Below are 16,866 nucleotides of genomic sequence, written 5' to 3'. Positions count from 1 at the left end.
TAAAATGTTTCCTCCTCTGTTTTTCAAAGTGAGAAAAAGAAATGGTTCGAGTCCCATTATGTAAAGGTGTAAATGCACGGTCAATTAAAAGTAAAGTCAACTACGGGAGACTCAGATTTTTCCACAAAAGACCAATTCATCTATCCGGGCCCCCAATCAACAACTTAAAATCCAACTGGCTAAACGAGCTCTTCATGTATGTAAAGATAAGCTGGAATCACTTAGTCAAGAATAGTAACCAAAGTAATTGGATATGTTTCTCACTTTCATTCATCATTGGCTCATGAACTGAAAATGTAAAGATCAATGTAAGTTAGGAAAACTATTTTTGGCGCAAAAGAGATTATATATATATTTAATTTTAAACTATTCTAGACTAAGTTATTCCATCTTATTCTCAATTTATAAAAATCAATATTTATTGCAAATTTGGAAAAAGATATTCTTACGACAATGAGTAATAAATAAATTTTAATTACAGAAGTAAACTTCAATGATAAAGGAAGCTATTGTTAGCACTATTTTATTTTTATATAATACAACACAAAAAATATATAAAAAATAAAAATAAAACACTAATTAGTCAATATTCAGAAGTATTAATTTTCACTTTCACTAAAAAAGTAAAGGAAAAGTTAATTGAACATTTTCTATTCTCCCATTATTCACTACATATTGAAACTTCTTTACGTTTTCTACTTATTTACACGTATTTATCTACTCATCAAGTGAAACTTTTACGAAATGCTTTTTGCTGCATTGTCTTCAATGGTACTAGACTCTCTGAACAAGAAAATATTAATTAGAAATTAATTTAAATCTATAGTTTGCTTTGGAATTCTGAATATTGTAAACTAAAACTGGATCCATTTAAACAAACTTTATCTGATATATTTATAATGAGTCGTATCCTTACTGAGTGGCTGCTTCATCAACTAGAGCCGAAAATTAAAGCTAGAAACATGATATTTGGCCAGTAAGTTCCTTTTATGAAGTAGACAGGATTTTTCTAAATAGTACGCTTCTAACCGCTTGCGTCCATCTTGGAAAGATGTGTAGGTACGTGGAAAATAGAAGCGATTTGACTTTAATCCAAATAACATATGGACAAAAAATTTAACAACCACTTCAGAAAACTGCTCTTTTATCGAATGATTTTGTTGAAGTTCCTTCCTGTTATGTAAGGGAAATCAACAGATTTGAGGAAAGATATAGTGAACTGGTGTCGACGGCTGTCAGCGTGTGGAAAAAAGACAACGCTTTGGATAGGATGGATACTGTTCCTTCTAAAATGCTGTTATCTAATTTATAAATTTAAGATCAAAACGTTATTCTTCAATTTGAAGACTGCTTATGCTACAGTTCATCCCATATACCATTAGGATATGGTTGTATCAGCACACAATTTTTTTTTGTTTGCTAGATAACAAGTACTGCTACGCCATTAAGGTAGAAGTTGCTCTTGGTAATGCTTCTTTCAACTGTGGGAATTTTGCTTATTTTTTCAATCTTGTCAAGTATCGGATGCGTCACTTATTGAGAAAAACAGGATAATAGCATGGCAGAGAACTTATTGCGTCAAGAAGAGTCAGAGTTACATCAGAATGTTCACCACGATGAAGTCTACAATAAATACCTGTTTCATTTTAAATTTGCAGTGTCTTTGGGAGAACAATGTTTAGAACAGAATGGTTTTCCTCAGCTATAATCTGTGAAACAGAGTTACAAATTAAAGACGACCTCAGACAAATTAGGTACGACACAAATTTCTCAGTACTGTAGTTTTTAATTACGAAATTTCATTAACTAAAGAATACTATATTATTTACAACCAAATTTTAGAAGGTGATAAAAAGGGTAATGGTCGAATATTTTTCTGGATCTTCGCGGAGGTACCGGGTAAACGTTAGTGTGAATCTACTACCAGCTATATCGCTTCTACAGGCATTGCTGCGTCGGAGGTGGAATAAATCGGATATTAACAAAGAACTTGTTAGGTGAAAACAGTTTTATTTTTCAGTTTTTGCAGAAACCATATTATTCATGATGCTCCAGGAATACTCATTTTTACACAATAATTAGTTAGTAAAAACTAATATAAATTCTCAATTAGTTAGGTTTGTTAATAAAAAATCTTAATAAATGGGTTCGTATTAACAAACCCGGAACTTGTATTATCAGATGAGCTTAAGAACTTAGCAGTGACGAAATTAAAATTGACAAGGAGTAACTTGGAAGGTACAACACTGCCCCTAGTTTTAAAATTTATGGAAATGTGATGGGCGGATAAGAAAACCTTACTCAAGAACTATACAACTACTTCCAGAAGAATTATCATGTGATGACTGCTGTGATTTGATGTGGCTGATTGTGGTTCCTTCAGCGCTAAGAAAGCTGTCTCTGCACTTCAGTTCATGAAAGTTACCTATCTATGCCACTTAAGGATACATTGTTTATTCTCAAGCCTTTATAAAATCGTGTACTGTCTTTATGACTGAGAATCTGCGAAGTTCTCTTAGAATATATTGTCGGAGCCAAAGCTATAAATAAATGTCACAGGACCAGTTATAGTGAAGTTTTAGTTAATGGTAATAGACGATTGTTCTTGGAAGCAGATAGGAGCGTCGAAATCTAGGTTTTTCGCATATTAAAACGTTAGATTAGACGCTTATTCAAAATGAATGGAAGTTATGCTTTATCAGAATGTCTAGCTTAAAGGCCACCAATGCACTGTGAGAATTATTTTGAAGACTTTCAAAGTGTATTGTTTCAGACAATTTCTAATTAAAAATTATAATTTCTGGTACCTTTCGTCAATAACCTCTGCTTATTTCACAGGTTTTCAAAAATGAATTGCGGGAGACAAAACGTAGCCAACGTTTTTTTTAAAATTGGTTTTGGCCAATGGAAAATTTTCGGGGACTCACACTTCGAGGTTTTCTTTTTTATGATACTCTTTAAACCAATTATTACTGCAGTTGGATAACGTCCAGTTGCTTTGGATCTCTCAATGATCCGTAATGCGTGATCTACAGTTACCACACGTCGACCGGTTTTTGGGCGAGATAAAGATAGAAATTTCTGGAAAGGCTGCACTTTTACTTTCTCCAACACTGCTGGTGCCTAAAACTTAACTTTTCAAGCCACCTTAATGCTTTGTTCTTGTTTGAACTAAAAATTAAAAAATTGACAGAAATCGCTTCCTCGAGATGTCACAATGATTCTGAAAAAATGAAAAAGTCATAAAGATTAAAATAAAAATAAAAATTATTAAAATACAATGAACCACTTGTGAAAAGCAGAAAAATAGGTGTAAGGTAATCTTCCAATCAGTATTAAGTAAATTTTTCATTTAGAATAGCTCTTTAAAAAGTGACCAAGTCAAATCCCGTGGAAACGTTCCTTCCGTCTTGACATTAATGTAAGAATGTACGACAAATGAAGTCGAAAGATAGGCTTTGCAACGGCATCTCAGGGTTAAATCTCAGAGTTATCTTAGAAGCGAGATGGTGTATATGTCTGAGAATGGACTATTTCACAAATGGTCAGTTTTTTTGTGAACTCATCATAAATGAGCACCTGAATTTAAATTTAATAGGATTAGAATAAGAACGAAGTTTACGAAGAGGTCCTTCTTTCGCAATGTAGTTAGTGTGAGTCACAAAATTTCTGAGTAATGAAATTAAATTCCTAGGAAAATATTAATGCAACGATTGACGCAAATTAATAAGGAATCGACTAGAAATTTATAAATGTGCAGTTTATGATTTTTACCATCTAGAAAGGGAAGCCAAATATCACACGGAAGTATTAGAAAAGTGATAAATTTCTTTGATTTCCTTTATTATTAGTAAAATACATAAATTAGTAGTATTAAATTATAATATATTTATAAATTAGAAAATTTGCATCATAAATATAATTAATGAATAAACGAACATTTGCATTATTTAATTGGAACAAGAACTTTTTTAACATTACTATTTTTTAAGTGGGTGATTAGGTGAATTTAAAATTTACTTATTAGATAGAATCATTTTCTCATTAACTAATTTTATTTTTAAGTAGGAATATAGAACGAATTGTAGGTAAAGCAGATACTGAAGATTTAGCAGAACATAAAGCATCGATCTTTTCGCAGATGTCTAAAATATAAATTTGATAAAATAAGAAAAAATAAATTAAACCCTACATGTTGTTGCTTCCCAAGTATCTTGCAATGTTGCACAATGAAACTTGGCTATGTCATTACTTAATTCTTTCACACTGCTATAGAATTCTTCTAATGGATGCTTGAGATTTATTATTTCACTTTCGGATTCACATATAAATCTGAAATTCAATATAAATTTGAATCAAAGTTAATTAATTAATTAATAATAACTTAATAGAATCATTAATTCTACGCCGCTACATCTCTCTAAATGCTTTCATACACAGGTATTAAACATTTTTAGAAAAGAAAGAGGACTGGATAGTCCTCAAAATGAATATTATCAGTGAAATCTAATTCGAAAATTAGACAGTTCGCATATTCTTACTAGTAGTGATCGAAAATAAAAATGAATAATTTTCCAACTGAAAATTACAGTTCCGTATTTATGTGTAGTTATTTTGAAAAGAAGAAGTTTAAAAATGAAAAAAGTCTACCAAAACTATTTCCAAATCTTCTGCTTATTCTGAGTCCAATAAATATCCAAACATGAAATTCTAATTTGTATCTTTCAATTAAAAGGTAGTTCAGAAGTATTGTAGATTTTAATTTGTTTTCACGAAAATGAGTGTTTTGAAAAATTATACGCAAAAGTGATATCTAGAAATTTTCCTAAGTATATAATTTAAAAAACAAACAATAGCAAAAAGTTAAAATTTGATATTTCGCTTAGGTACCCCCTAAGGAACAATTTAGTTCAAATCTGTTAACCGATGTAGCACATTATTTTGTTATTAATTTGTTTTTTGACAAATTCTTTAAACGTCTCTTATTTCCTTTAAAGTTAGTATAATCATCGCCCACATGTTTGTTTACAAGGAACAATTCAGCTTTGGGCACTTCTGGAAAGAGAATGGTCACGCTTCCTTCAAAAGTGTAATTGTTTGTAATGTACGAGTCTAATACTAATAAAATAATGAGAATGATTAAATGAGTATCTCCATCAAATGAGTTGTTAAAATTTCGTATTTGAAGGAAAAGGTGCAAGCAAAATTGTAAATATCCTAGAGTAATATCCTTTTAATTACAAATATCTTTCACAAAGTACGCTTAACTTTAATTTGAAACTTTTTACAGTGTCTTTTTTTCAGTAACTTAAAGCATTTTAGCAGAACATAAAGCATCGATCTTTTCGCAGATGTCTAAAATATAAATTTGATAAAATAAGAAAAAATAAATTAAACCCTGCATGTTGTTGCTTCCCAAGTATCTTGCAATGTTGCACAATGAAACTTGGCTATGTCATTACTTAATTCTTTCACACTGCTATAGAATTCTTCTAATGGATGCTTGAGATTTATTATTTCACTTTCGGATTCACATATAAATCTGCCAGTCGCTTGTTATATTTATTTTTATTTTTCCTGCTTATTTATATTTATATATCTGGTTTTACCATATAGCAAGAAATAAGATTATTTTAATATTCATTAATTGAAGAAAAGAATATTTAGATCCTTGTAAGAGAAATTCGTTTGACTATTTACACTTGAGTCTGTTATATTTTTTAAATGAATGCTCAATTTTTAATGCAACATTACTTACTTTAGATTAGTACAAAAAATTCTATTTTTCAGCAAATTGTCTCTTGCTTCCAAAGTTTTAACAACTAGTGCTACCATTTCAAATGAATTAGATTCACTTTCTCTAAGTTCTTTTGGCATAGTCTGAAGACTTTTATATAGTTTATAGCTGGCTTCTAATCTAATAAATAAAAAACATATTAATCACACCTAACTAAAAGATCGCAGATGACTAAAATATAAATATAAATTTTATATTTTTTATATTTTATATTTTTTTTTATATAAATTTGTGTTACTTCTTATAAGAACTAGAAGTACAAATTTTTATCTAAAATGTTGGAATTTTTTTTTATATGTATATAACAGAAAGTAAAGTAGTAGATAGATATCTCTTACATTTTCTGCAGCTGATCCTCATGATCCAAGGCTCTTTCATGGATTGTTTGAGCTTTTTCGAAGTTAAATTTGGCCACGGTAATTTTGCTTGATAATGTTTTGGCAATAGCATAGATTTGAGACAGTTGTTCGTGAAGTACTTTTGATCGCTTTCGCCAGTCGCTTGTTATATTTATTTTTCCTGCTTATTTATATTAAAAAATAATAATAAGCTTTCTGTGAAATATTAGATTAATAATAATAATATTAATAATAATAATTAATAATAATAATTAATTGTAATAATAAAATCGGCGGATAAGACCACTATTGTGTCAAGGATTACTTTATGTTAAAGAAAAGTTCGTAAAAAGTTGAAACATATTAATAATAAATTAGTAATAAACAAAAATACACAAAAACATCTTTGCACTCGTATGAAATGAGAACTATTTTGTTCTGAATCAAAAAAAAAATTTAAGTATGAAATTTTAATGCATATTGCCTCTGAAATAATAATTCTGGAACTTGTAATGAAATATTTTTTGTTTTTTACGACAAAGTTATCACTATGTATGAGAGGGGACCAGTACTAATAATACAAGTTATGATAATATTTACAAGTTTGATTACCTTCTTTTTAAAAAAAAAACCCTAGAAATGTATCAGGACGAATTTCTCTTGAATAGTGTAAACATGGAAATTTATAACATTTTTAAGGTATTTTTTGCTTTATTCTGTTATTAAATAAAGAATTTGATTAGGTCGATTGTACTAAAAAAAAAAAATCCTTTACCATTTAGAGCACCGATTTTTTTCAAATATTCTTGATTAAAATTCATAGAATCGGTACATAACTTCATTTTTCCAATAGCTTGTTGAATCTCATTTGTTATTACAGTGTCTGAAGAAGTCAAAACTTCAATGTTTTTTAAAATAGAGAGCCTGAAAAGAAAAGTATATATTTTGGAAAGAAGTTCGTTAAAAACAACACATTTTCAAATCCACATTTATAGCATTTTCTAATTTAAAAAAGGAATTTGAAAACTTATTGAAGATTATTTTACTTTCCTATTAATATTATATAAATCAAACAAATGTTTCCCTAAATTTTTGTTACACACATCCGTTATAATGCTGAGCCTGTATTGTATGGGTAAATCCAAAATTTTGCTACAGACAGACAATCGGCCTTGGAACGCAAGGATGCTCAGATATCATAGGATAACGAATGAAAAAGAAGTGCCGAATCGGTTTTGCATTTCTTGTACGTATATGAGAAAGACCATGACTGTTTGAAAACTGAGGTACCAAATTACGAATGGTCTATTTCACTTCCTTTATAATCAAGGTCTTGCAGACTTCTTTCTGTTTCTGTCCTCGAGGGCACCTTCATTTAAACATTCTCGCAATCAAACCAATTTATCACGTTTGAGATACGTCTTCTTTCTCTGAGTACATTCCTACAGTATCGTGAGATCATATTCCACAGTTAAAAATTAAAAATAGTTTTGCAAGGTGCACAACAGCTACCCGCTACCATACATAGTTGACGTTTCAGATAACTCAGGGATCCATATGTTTGAAGAGGATATTGGCAGGTGGCGCTGCACGCAAATTAAAAAAAAGGCAACATCTGCTGTCAGGAGCACATCTCACCACTGTAATGCCTTTCAGATTGTGCAACATTCCTGCAAACTTCGATTGAATAATAGAGAAATGCTGCAGGCCTGAAATATCTCGATAAACTAATAATTCTGGGCGAATAGCAATTGAGGAATCTGAAATAAATCTTCAAAGGTACATGTAAGAGCGCAGGCCCAAACCCAGTAAAGTTCCATCTTGTGCAGAAAGAAGTAATTTACCTTGACTATATTGCATCGTTTTTTAATGCAATTCGCCTAGCAAACTGGAAGTGATTATGGCGAGCATCCAAAATAAGAAAGAGCTTCGGGATTGCTCGATTTTGTATTCATGACAGAAAATTTGTACCAGATTGCCACGAAACCGAAGTTCATTGACGTTTCATTTCCCATTGACGTTTGAAACCGCCCGACGGAAAAAAGCCTATCTTATGACAGTTGAAGCGGAAGCCGCGTTCACGAAGGTGAAGGAAACGCTCGCTTACTCATTGGCAGGAAGCCGAATTTTTAATGACATTGCAGTAAATAATGACTTGAACAATTCAATAACATAAATTTGATAGATCCTCAAGTATGAAAGGGAGTAATCCACTCATTTTTAACTTTTATCCTCTCTCTCTAAGTCTAAATGACAAACTTTTTCGAATAAAAGTACTCTGCATCTGCTTCTCATAGTATTAAAATAAGTCACTCACAATTTTACAGCAAGCGCTTCCAAAAAAGTACTGTATAAGCGAAGTTGATTTTGAATGAAGTATACAGCATGACTCCAAATTTTTTTGATTACTTTATATTCGTGTAATCGTTTAGGTTCTTCTATAATTGTTTTTACCATTGATGGAATTTCTGGATATACTGAAGGAAGTTTTAAATCTGATTTACTGAATACATACGCCATCGCAACCTGCAATAAACATTTCATGAAACAACTCCGTATATTTTTAGTTATATAATTAAGTAACAAATTCTGGAATGCAGTGATACAAAGTAACATGTAGTTAGGTATTTCTAAAAAATGAAATCTATTGCTTAAACCTCGTTAGTTGGATCCCAGCAAGTGCAGGCCATACTTTCGTCCAATAAGGTCTCTCCTGAAGGAAGTAAAATTAATTGATCGTCAATGAAATGCTTTGTATCTCTCTGAATCCATCCCTTCAATGTAGTGATCGCAGTAGAATAATCTATTTCGTAGCTAAGTTGTTTTAGAGTGACTGTTGAAAATATTGTGATAATCTAAAAAATAGTTTATTATCCTTATCTCAGTTTTTATTTATAAATTTTGTTTATTCATAAATAATTCAGTTATAATTCATATAAATATTCATTCATTTATTCATATAAATCAGTTATAAATTATCTTGATTACCTACAAAACAAATATATTAGATGTTTAGTGGTAAAGAAGCGGAGATTTGTAAGTGGGAGATCTCCACTTCGAATCCCGCGTGTACTACTTTTAAATGTTAACAAAAAAGTTAATAGTAAAGCATCTGCTTCCGCCCACATGTACACCTAAATGACTTTTGAATAACTTTTAAGGTTGCAACTGCTAGATGATAATTTTGAATCGTAATTCACTGTTAAATAGAATATAATAAAGACCACAATATATCCAAGAGTTACAATAAACTTGTGTTCCAACTTGTCCTTTAAGCTTATTCCTAAAGTTTTGATTGGTGCAAGTGTATAATTTCCTTATGCATCCATGAATATCTTACGAGAACTTCGCTATGTAGGTTCAATAAAAACTTGAAAATCTAATTATAACGCAATTTACTTTTTTATTTAGAATAGAATCGAGCGCAGAAAATATAAGAATTTCGTTGTTAATATTTCTTCCTCTTATTTTTCCATTCCACTCTAATGAAAGTCTTAACCAATATTCAAATTCATCTTTTAGAAATCTGAAAAGAAAAAATATTTAACAATAAATGAAAAGTCTGAAAATTTAACGAAATAAAAAGACAATCACTAAATAGGATCACATCCTTAATACAGAAGAAAAGTAAATGTTAAAGTTTTGTTTAAATAGTAATTAGTTTCGACCAAAATGTAATAATCACATCTAAATTTGAAAGCATAGTAAATAAATTTTCACTGTTTTAAAATTTTGTGGAAACAAAGTATTGCCTGAAATTAGTTTAAGAAACATTATATGGGCGGACATGCTTAATGTGTTTCACAAATGCTATATTCATTCAAAACTGGAATCGAACCCGAGATCTTCAGGTGAGAGAGTCCACTACACTTACTTCTCTTCTCTATAAGCAAAACGTTAAATGTCTTCATTAATTATATTCTTGTATTTAAGTTTTAATAGTTTATTACTGTGATATGTGAACTTCTGATGGAAGATGTTTATTAAATTCCATAACTCCATCAATATTTTTACTGATGCATATATCTTCATAATCTTTGCTCTTTATAAGCGAAGCCCTAAGAATGAAATATATGAGAATAGTATTCGATGATAAAAAGAAAAATAATTTAAAAGTCATTCAATCAAACAAATCTTTCAATATTCACAAACCAAAATAACATGGTGATCCGGCAAAAATCTATTTCCATTATTCATTACAAAAATAAAATAAAATAAAGACTAGAGTGGGAAAATTAAAAATCACTCCTGTACACAATTAATTCATTTTAAATTACTTTTTTCTAAAAATATCGGGTCGCAAAGTCAAGTAAATAAAATTTTGAATTACACAGATTATTTTGATTTCTCTATAGATATTCACCTCATTAATTTTCCTTAGTACTGATTTAAGGAAGGTATTGCAATCAAACTTTTTTTTATTTGAACATTTTCACTAAGTATGAAGTTTCTAGAATTTATAAACTAGCCTGTTAAAACAGCATTTTTAAACCAAACATTTAGAAATGAAAACTGAAAAAAATGAGAGTTAGTATGACTCAAAAATGAATTTAAACAAAATTAAAGTAGTACCACGTTTCCGAATTAGTCCCAAAATTGACTTTTAAATTTATCGTAAGTTACAGATTCAAAATTATATTAGTATGAGTGAAATATTTAGCTAACTTCCATGTTCGGAAGCGGGAATTTGTTTCAACACATCTTCAAAAACATTTTTCAATTGTTTATTGGTCCCAGGAGACATAAAAACTAGGATATCGATGAAAACTGTGAATCCAAAATTTGACTTAAATCTGAACTTGCACAGTAAAAAGCAAATAATTTAATTTTTTACGAGGGAAGAGAAATTATTGCCAATTTCAGTCTCATTTTATCTCTCCAGCTTGGGACAAAAAAACAATTGCAAGCAATTCCTTGATCAGTTTTACTACGTGAAATGTGGATATACTTACCACCTCAATGGGGGAATATCTGAAGGAAATGGCCTGAAACCAGTAATAATTTCATGGCATACGACACCTAGACTCCAGTAATCCACCGAAAATGAATTCCTAAAAGTAATCAATCAAATCTCTTTCACATCAATTTGCAAATTATTAGTCTTCTTCTATATGCGCTACATTAGAAAATCCTATCTATCTTGATCATTATTAATTTCAAAGTAACTTTTCTACAAAGAATATGCGAAAATTATCATTTGAAACTTCAGAAAACTGCTTAGGAAAAAAACAAACTGCGTAATAGTTTACTTTCAAAATCCACGCTGTAAAATACTTGTTCATGTTACTAATATAGTTATTAGTAGTACTTCTAGCAGAAGCGGGATTTTTTTTAAGTTGGATGGGGCAACGAAGTTGCAATCTTCTGCACCTTAATATTTTCGTCTTCAGAATTTCTCACCTATTCTTGTGAATTCTAAAAGAACCTATTTCTGGATTTCTTCAGAATAGCGAAGTCCAGCTAGCGAAAAACTTCTACAGTGCTCTTAGATACAAATCCAATGACAGACATCATGATTAAATTTGAATGAACGATCACCAACTTATCCATTCATAAATTTCCTTCAACTGATAAACCAATTTTAGATATTTTCTAATCTTACCTCTTGCATTTTCGTTCATTCTCATTAAAGCAAAAAATAATATTTGGGAAACCTTATTTCTCAATTATAGTATTAGTGTTTCAGAATTTTTATTCGGAATTGCCCTGTCATTGATCAATCATCAAGGCAACCAATATATCCTTACCCGGCTCTTCCAGAGAAATTATGCAGTTAATACAAGTAATACGAGAGTTTTCCACATGGTTGTGCTTGTTTCTTATTAACAAATTTATTATTATTTTATTTATGTATTTAAAGTACGTCACATCTAAGGTCCTTAGCAGCCGAATTCTGCTCAGTATTCTACCGACTCTCGGGCTGTGTCTGAACTCATCCATTACCGCTCAGAGAACCGCAGAAGTTTTCTAGAAAAAAAAAATTTGATGGTAGTGCGCCTGAATTTGAACTGGGGACCTACAGCTTACGTCCCCGCGCAACCAACCAAGCTAATATTTTTTTGAGACTAAGTAAATAATAATGTCTCCCAAAGAGGTTACCATCGTGTTTCAGGGTTTATTTCGTTATTTTATAAAGTATTTTGCACTTTAAGGCCTACTGTTGTTATTGCTTAATATGTTGACGATTGGAAGCCGGAACAGGTCTTTGGCCTCATCCTTGAAGTTTGTTACTATTTTGAGTGACTATTTTTTTTTTTTTTTTTTTTGGCGCATCAATAGCTGAGGTCATTAGCGCCTGGAGCTTTTTCCAGTGCACTGCCGGCCTCCGGACAGTGTTCTCTCGTTACAGACAACACTGTCCATCACCGGACAGTGAGCTGTAAGAAGCTCCTAGGAAGAGAAAATCTAAGGGTCAGCTGCTGGATTCGAACCCGGGTCCTCCGCGTGGGAGTCCAGTATGCTAACCTCATAGCTAATCCCTTCCCTAATTGACTATTATTAAATTTACTTACGTTTGGCTTAATATCTCCGGGGCAAGATATTGCAATGTGCCAACGTAGGACGAGTAAAGTTTGTTTTGATCCAATTCTTTTCGATGGCCAAGATCTATTAACTTGTACACTACCTACAAAAATGCAAATGTTATTTATGTGAATGCATTTCTAGGTATTTGTAATTTATTCTTGGGATTTAAGTTAAAACTAAATTTAAAAGAAATAATATAAGGTTACCTCATTATTTATTTCTTGTAAGACAATATTCTCTGGTTTTATATCACCATGAATTATGCCCATTTTATGTAGATAATGAACTCCATTTTTAATATCCCTCAATAATTGTCTAATGATTCGTTCGGTAAGGCCGCAACAATTTTTGGGTTGATTTAATATCTATAAAACAAAGTTTTACTGCATCTTTTTCATGGGTGGTTAATGTTTTAAAAAAGAACAGGTTAAAAACACGTACATCTAATTTAAAATAATTATTTCGTTTTTAGAAGAAAGTTCTTTTAAAATGTTCAGAGCTTTCACAAAGTATATATATTTTTAATTACATAAATACATATACATATTATTACAAAAACCAATTCCTCAATTTAACGCACCTTTCTAAGATCACCACCTTTACAATATTCCATACAAATTAATACTACATTGTCCGACAACTTTTCACACATTTCATCAGGTAAAGGTAAAATTTTTACTAAATTTGTATGAGAAAGCTTTTTAATATCATCAACTTCTTTGAGCAATTTTTCTCTAAAACGTTTTTGATTCTTTCCTTCACCGGTACGGATTAACTTCAATGCTGAAATAGTGTCTATCTTTAACGAAAAGTACATGAAAGAAAGCAAAAAAAAAATTATGTATTCTACTCTTATGGTTTTCAATTTTTTTTGGAATTACTCTAGGTATTAAATTAAATTTATTTTTATGCTGAAGGCGATGATTAAGAAACTTATTTGATTTCGTTATTAAAATTTTAAACAAATATTCTTTGTCTCAAGACAAATTAACAAGTACGCATGCATCATAAATACAGACTAAAAGTCAATAATAAAATAAACTTTATAAATCAACTATATCAATTAATAAATTGAGAAAATTAAATAATTTATTCATATTATAAATAAATGAAAAAATAAGAAACTATTATTTTGTTTTTTTCTTTAAATATTTTAAACTGAGTGTTTAAATTTAAACAATCTGTTTTAAAATATAAAAATAAAAGTCAAAAATTCCACGTCCCTTAGTAACACATAAATCCTTGGCTTTGGTTTTTCTTTTATTTTTAATTCACTTACGGTGCCCTTGGCACAAATTAATTTGGGCTTTAAAGCATCCCAATATTTTTATTGTTAAATTTTACAAGTACCTATCATTTCTCCAGTATTCATATTTTTCCATTGGGTAACCACACCAAAACCACCTTTTCCCAAAACACTTTCTTTGCACCATAGACCCACAGTTTGTTTTTTTGTGCCCATAACTACCTAACAAACCACACACCTATATAAAAACTGTCTATACATTTTTATTTTTAGAAAGCGCTCCTTCCTACTTATGGAATGCAGTTGGAAACTATTTTGGTAGCACCAATACAGTATTAACAATTTGCCAGAAAAAAGTCAGTTATTTGATCTTTAAAATTCATTAATAATCTTCCTAATAGTTAAACAATTAATTGATTTCACTTATATAAATCATTATATTTGCATAAGAAAAAAATAAATTAAATAAATTAAAAACAAAATGCTAGTCTATAAAAACAGGCAGAAATTTTCTATATTTTTTAACTCAGCCAATTTTTAAAGTGTGATCACACATCAAATTCTATCAAATTTACCATGGGTAATTGTTTAAATGTCGACTATTTTTTATTTGTTAATATTCAACATTTTTTGAAGCGCGTAAAAATTTTCGTAATTCAGTTTAAGAAAAATACAAGCGTTCAGGTGCCCTGCACACAAACACAAAATAAAATCAAAGATCTTATCCAGCACTGCGGACCTAACTACATTTTCAACAGAATACCACAAACACAAAAGGATGCAAGGAACCCTTTTACTCAGTATTTTATCTGTGTTTCAGGACATGGTGATATTTTCTGAGGCTTTGGGTGCAGTAGATCAACCGCAAATACGTCTTGTAAAGAGGATTTTTCAGTTTTATTCAGAAAAATAGTTCTAATAATTTTGTTACAAATCGAATATTTTGGAAAAATTAAAGCTCTATTCTATATTTCTATTTAGAAAATTTACCCAGACAAATTTATTTTGCGCACCTCAAAATGTAAAATTTTGCACACAAAAGTGAAACGTACATGCAGTGTAAAATTGCATCAGTTGGAAAAGGTACATTTGTAGAGTAGATAGTATACTAACTTCCAAGGACATCGGAATAATGCAGTGTATAAAATTAATTTAAAGTTTATGGAATATTATCAACAACGTCTTTTCTTGAACTAAAGATCTACCAAATAGATAATTAAATATGTAATTTTAATTTAACCGCTTTTCTGGAAAGTTATTTTACGAGTTCTGGTTGCTAGTGAAGAAGTTCAAGGGACAAAAGGAGTAAAATGCCTGAGTTAAAACAGTTTCCTCTTTTTGAGTAAAAGGACAAATTTAATTTTTTTGTGGATTGCTGAAAAACCTCTTATCCCGCACCATTTATTCACAATATATGGTCTACTAGCACTCGTAGACAGTTGTTAACTCACAAGATAAAGCTCTGATAGTTTTTACAGTAAATGAAAAAACTTAAAACAAACACAATAATAAATCTATGAAATCTATACTCAGAATCCAAATCATTTCCTTTTTTTTTGTATATTTTAAATTAAATCCTAGGGATATGTATCTAATTTATGATTATTATAAACTATTTAATACTCATAAAGATACCGTCACATTAGTATATTATTTCTCCCACATACGATAGAATATTATATTTATTTTGGTATTCTTACCACAATGCTAGGAGCCCTCACGCTTTCGACTAGAAGTGTACACTCCCGTCAGAATTCCTCTAATTTGGGATTCCTTCAGCAACGTTAAGACCCTTGATAAGATGCTATGTTCCTTACTCGACCAATATTACACCTGAATCGACACCAAATCTTGTAATTAACATTACTCCTATCAAGAATGTGGTCATTGATGTACGCAATTTTCTTACCTGACAGTCCAGAGTTCTTGGAACAACAACTTATGTGTAGCCACCTGATGCCGCCTTAGCTATCTTGTTATGAAAACTGAAAAGGTGTCCTTTTTTAAATAATTCATTTGGATCATGCCCAGAAACGTAATACATACCGATCCAAACATGATCCACCTATAGAACACCTCCATTCCTACTCCTGAGAGATGGTAGTACACATTGATATCTAGAACAAAGGATAAGCAAACAAGTCTTCTTGGATCTTCTCGATGACAGCACAAACAACCTGGTCGTCAAATGCTTCTCTGGGAATTACTGAAAGGGTTCTTTCAAATAAATAAACATAGTAGTAAGAGAAAGTCGGGCTCACGCCAGATTTATTATTAAAACAGAAATAAGTAACAAAAGAACTACTTATTTGAATAACTGAAATGAACAAGTAGCAGTTATTCTTTAAAAAGTAACTATTCTTGTTTTAACAGTTATTAAAATCACTAATTTAATAAAGTTACTAGTTGTGTTATTTTTAAATTTTTGTTGTTTTTTTTAACAGAAATACAACCTTCTAAATTTTAAACTGGTTCAAAATATTTTTAAATTCCTTTTCTAATTTAACGATCAAATCTTCACCAGGAAGATTCAACAATTGTTCAGATAACTTCTTTTCGTCAATATTTTTAGAACTTAATTTATCGGAAAGGACAATCATTATTTTTAAAATTAAATTTCTTAAATTTGCATTATCCAATATTAGCCACTGTACATTATTATTAAGAGAATTAACATATTCTTTTAATTTTGGATATTTGGTTAACGGCAAATGTTTTTGTACAAATAACTCTTCTTTGTCTGAACTGTTGTCGTTGTTCACGAATTTGTTCAATTTAAATTTAAGATTGGCTATAGTATTTTCTTTTCCTAAAAGTTCGTTTCCATACTGCATATTCTGAATATCTATAATTTTTTTTAAATTTTTAATTTCTTTTTTATATTCTCTTAACTCCCTTTCTAATGTTTTCTTTAAATTCAAAGTGGAATCTAACGATTCTTTTATAGACAAAGTGGCATT

The 16,866-nt window shown here is 30.2% G+C and overlaps 1 protein-coding gene across 6 annotated transcripts; it reads right to left on the bottom strand.

Moving 5' to 3' along the window:
* Positions 1 to 5,351: 5,351 nt before the first annotated feature.
* On the bottom strand, positions 5,352 to 15,742 carry LOC141457176 (inhibitor of nuclear factor kappa-B kinase subunit beta-like). 6 transcript variants are annotated; one of them, XM_074133768.1, is made up of 13 exons: positions 14,011 to 14,173; positions 13,241 to 13,443; positions 12,867 to 13,025; positions 12,648 to 12,760; positions 11,088 to 11,186; positions 10,086 to 10,193; positions 9,535 to 9,661; positions 8,793 to 8,990; positions 8,453 to 8,661; positions 6,911 to 7,059; positions 6,136 to 6,319; positions 5,759 to 5,917; positions 5,352 to 5,542 (listed from the first exon to the last, which is right to left on the bottom strand). In XM_074133768.1, exons 1-13 carry the CDS (start codon positions 14,120 to 14,122, stop codon positions 5,392 to 5,394), a joined length of 1,971 nt encoding a protein of 656 aa, XP_073989869.1. In that variant the 5' UTR covers positions 14,123 to 14,173; the 3' UTR covers positions 5,352 to 5,391. The 6 variants fall into 6 exon arrangements, with proteins under 6 accessions (XP_073989869.1, XP_073989880.1, XP_073989901.1 ...); XM_074133779.1 differs by having other exon boundaries at positions 6,136 to 6,316; positions 14,011 to 14,171; XM_074133800.1 differs by lacking the exons at positions 13,241 to 13,443; positions 14,011 to 14,173 and adding an exon at positions 15,607 to 15,742.
* Positions 15,743 to 16,866: the final 1,124 nt, after the last annotated feature.

The sequence above is a fragment of the Rhodnius prolixus genome, unplaced genomic scaffold, assembly GCF_049639745.1.
Source record: "Rhodnius prolixus isolate KJV_2025 unplaced genomic scaffold, Rpr scaffold_1, whole genome shotgun sequence".
NCBI lineage: Eukaryota > Metazoa > Arthropoda > Insecta > Hemiptera > Reduviidae > Rhodnius > Rhodnius prolixus.
The sequence above is the reverse complement of the archived record's forward strand: the minus strand, read 5'-3'. Positions and strand labels throughout refer to the sequence as shown.